At 36.2% G+C, this 1,540-nt stretch overlaps 1 protein-coding gene across 1 annotated transcript; it reads left to right on the forward strand.

Moving 5' to 3' along the window:
* Positions 1-258: 258 nt before the first annotated feature.
* On the forward strand, positions 259-1,117 carry LOC112519208 (transcription repressor OFP3-like). Its single transcript, XM_025127204.1, has one exon. It carries the CDS (start codon positions 259-261, stop codon positions 1,069-1,071), a length of 813 nt encoding a protein of 270 aa, XP_024982972.1. The 3' UTR covers positions 1,072-1,117.
* Positions 1,118-1,540: the final 423 nt, after the last annotated feature.

Raw genomic sequence — 1,540 nt, forward strand, 5'->3', positions numbered from 1 at the left:
TAATTTACAGCAACAACTAAAGTAAAGTGCAAAAAGTGATGCTCACAGAATCTATGGCGGGCCTTTCTGTTTGAACTTCAAATCAAATACAACAACCACCACCACCACCACCACCACCTCCACTACCACCACCACCACCACCACCACCACCTTCTTAACAACCACCACCACCACCACCACCATTCCCAACTCCTCTTCAACTTCAAACATATATTTGTTCCAAAACGACAAGATCAACCATTGATTGATTTCATCAAAATGACGAAATGGGGAAGAAAGAAGACACCTTCTTCTTCGATCTCCAATCATGTCTTCCTCAAGAACAAACAAGGCGATGCAAGACCTGATGAAGACCAACTTCATTCTACAGACGTGGGGAGAAATACAGCTAACAAGATTTCAGAAGATGATGATGTTGACTGGAAGGTTTCATTGGAAAAAGGAAGGGACGAAGAAGGTTTCAAGATTCTGTGTAATTCAGATCATAAACTCAACGTTTCTCCTATCGGTCATGGAAGCTTGATCATCCACGGAACCGAAATGAGAGGATTCATCAATGGAGAAACAGACTCAAATGAGGGTTTTCAGAAGTCACCTCCAGATCATTACCTTCCTCAAGATTCCAACTTGGAGAAAGAATGGCAGAAACTGAAAAACATGGAAATCAATGAGGATCAAAACCAGCGGAAATCTGTTCACATAAGGTCAAAGCATGGTCCAAAAGTCAGAACTTATAATTCTCCAAGGACAGATGACAAAATGATCTCAGATGTGAAGAAACCATGGATGAAGATGAAGAAAGATAGGAGGGTGGTTGAAGATGCATTCAGCACGGATTTCGACAGTTTTGCGATCGTGAAAACTTCATACAATCCACAGAAGGATTTCAGAGAGTCGATGACGGAGATGATAATGGAGAAGCAACTGAAGAAACGTGAAGAACTTGAGGAACTTTTGGCATGTTATTTGACACTAAATTGTGATGGATTTCATGATCTCATTGTTAATGTCTTTCGACAGGTGTGGTTCGAACTGAACCAACTTCATTTTGATCAACATATGGAGTTTTGAACGTTAACCGATCAGCTAAGCTTACTTGTAATAATCTGTAGGTATATTTGTAAGTGCACTTCATTAATGTATCCACAATTTCATGTATCTTAAGGGATTAAAGGGATCAAACCTCATCAAAATTTCAGTATCATAATAAGCACCTTTGATAGCCAAATTGTTACAATCAGGTTTATAGGAAGTTTTTAGTATATATTTAAAGTAAAATATCGTATTAACTATTTGAAAATTTGTCTTTATAAAGTGTCATTTAAAAAGATGAGTTTATAAGACATTTCTCAAACATGTCTTATAAAATAGCTAATACGATATTATTTTAAAAATGGCTAAAAACTTGTTAAAAAGCCCGAAACGTCATATGAACTTATCGTAAAGCTTTTAGATATGACGTTTTATTGTATCATTTTATAAACCTAAGTCCTATAAAGTATTTTATTATGACATATAGACTTTTATATAAACATTCTAT

This window comes from Cynara cardunculus (assembly GCF_001531365.2).
Source record: "Cynara cardunculus var. scolymus isolate 2C chromosome LG 10, CcrdV1, whole genome shotgun sequence".
In the NCBI taxonomy this organism is placed as follows: domain Eukaryota; kingdom Viridiplantae; phylum Streptophyta; class Magnoliopsida; order Asterales; family Asteraceae; genus Cynara; species Cynara cardunculus.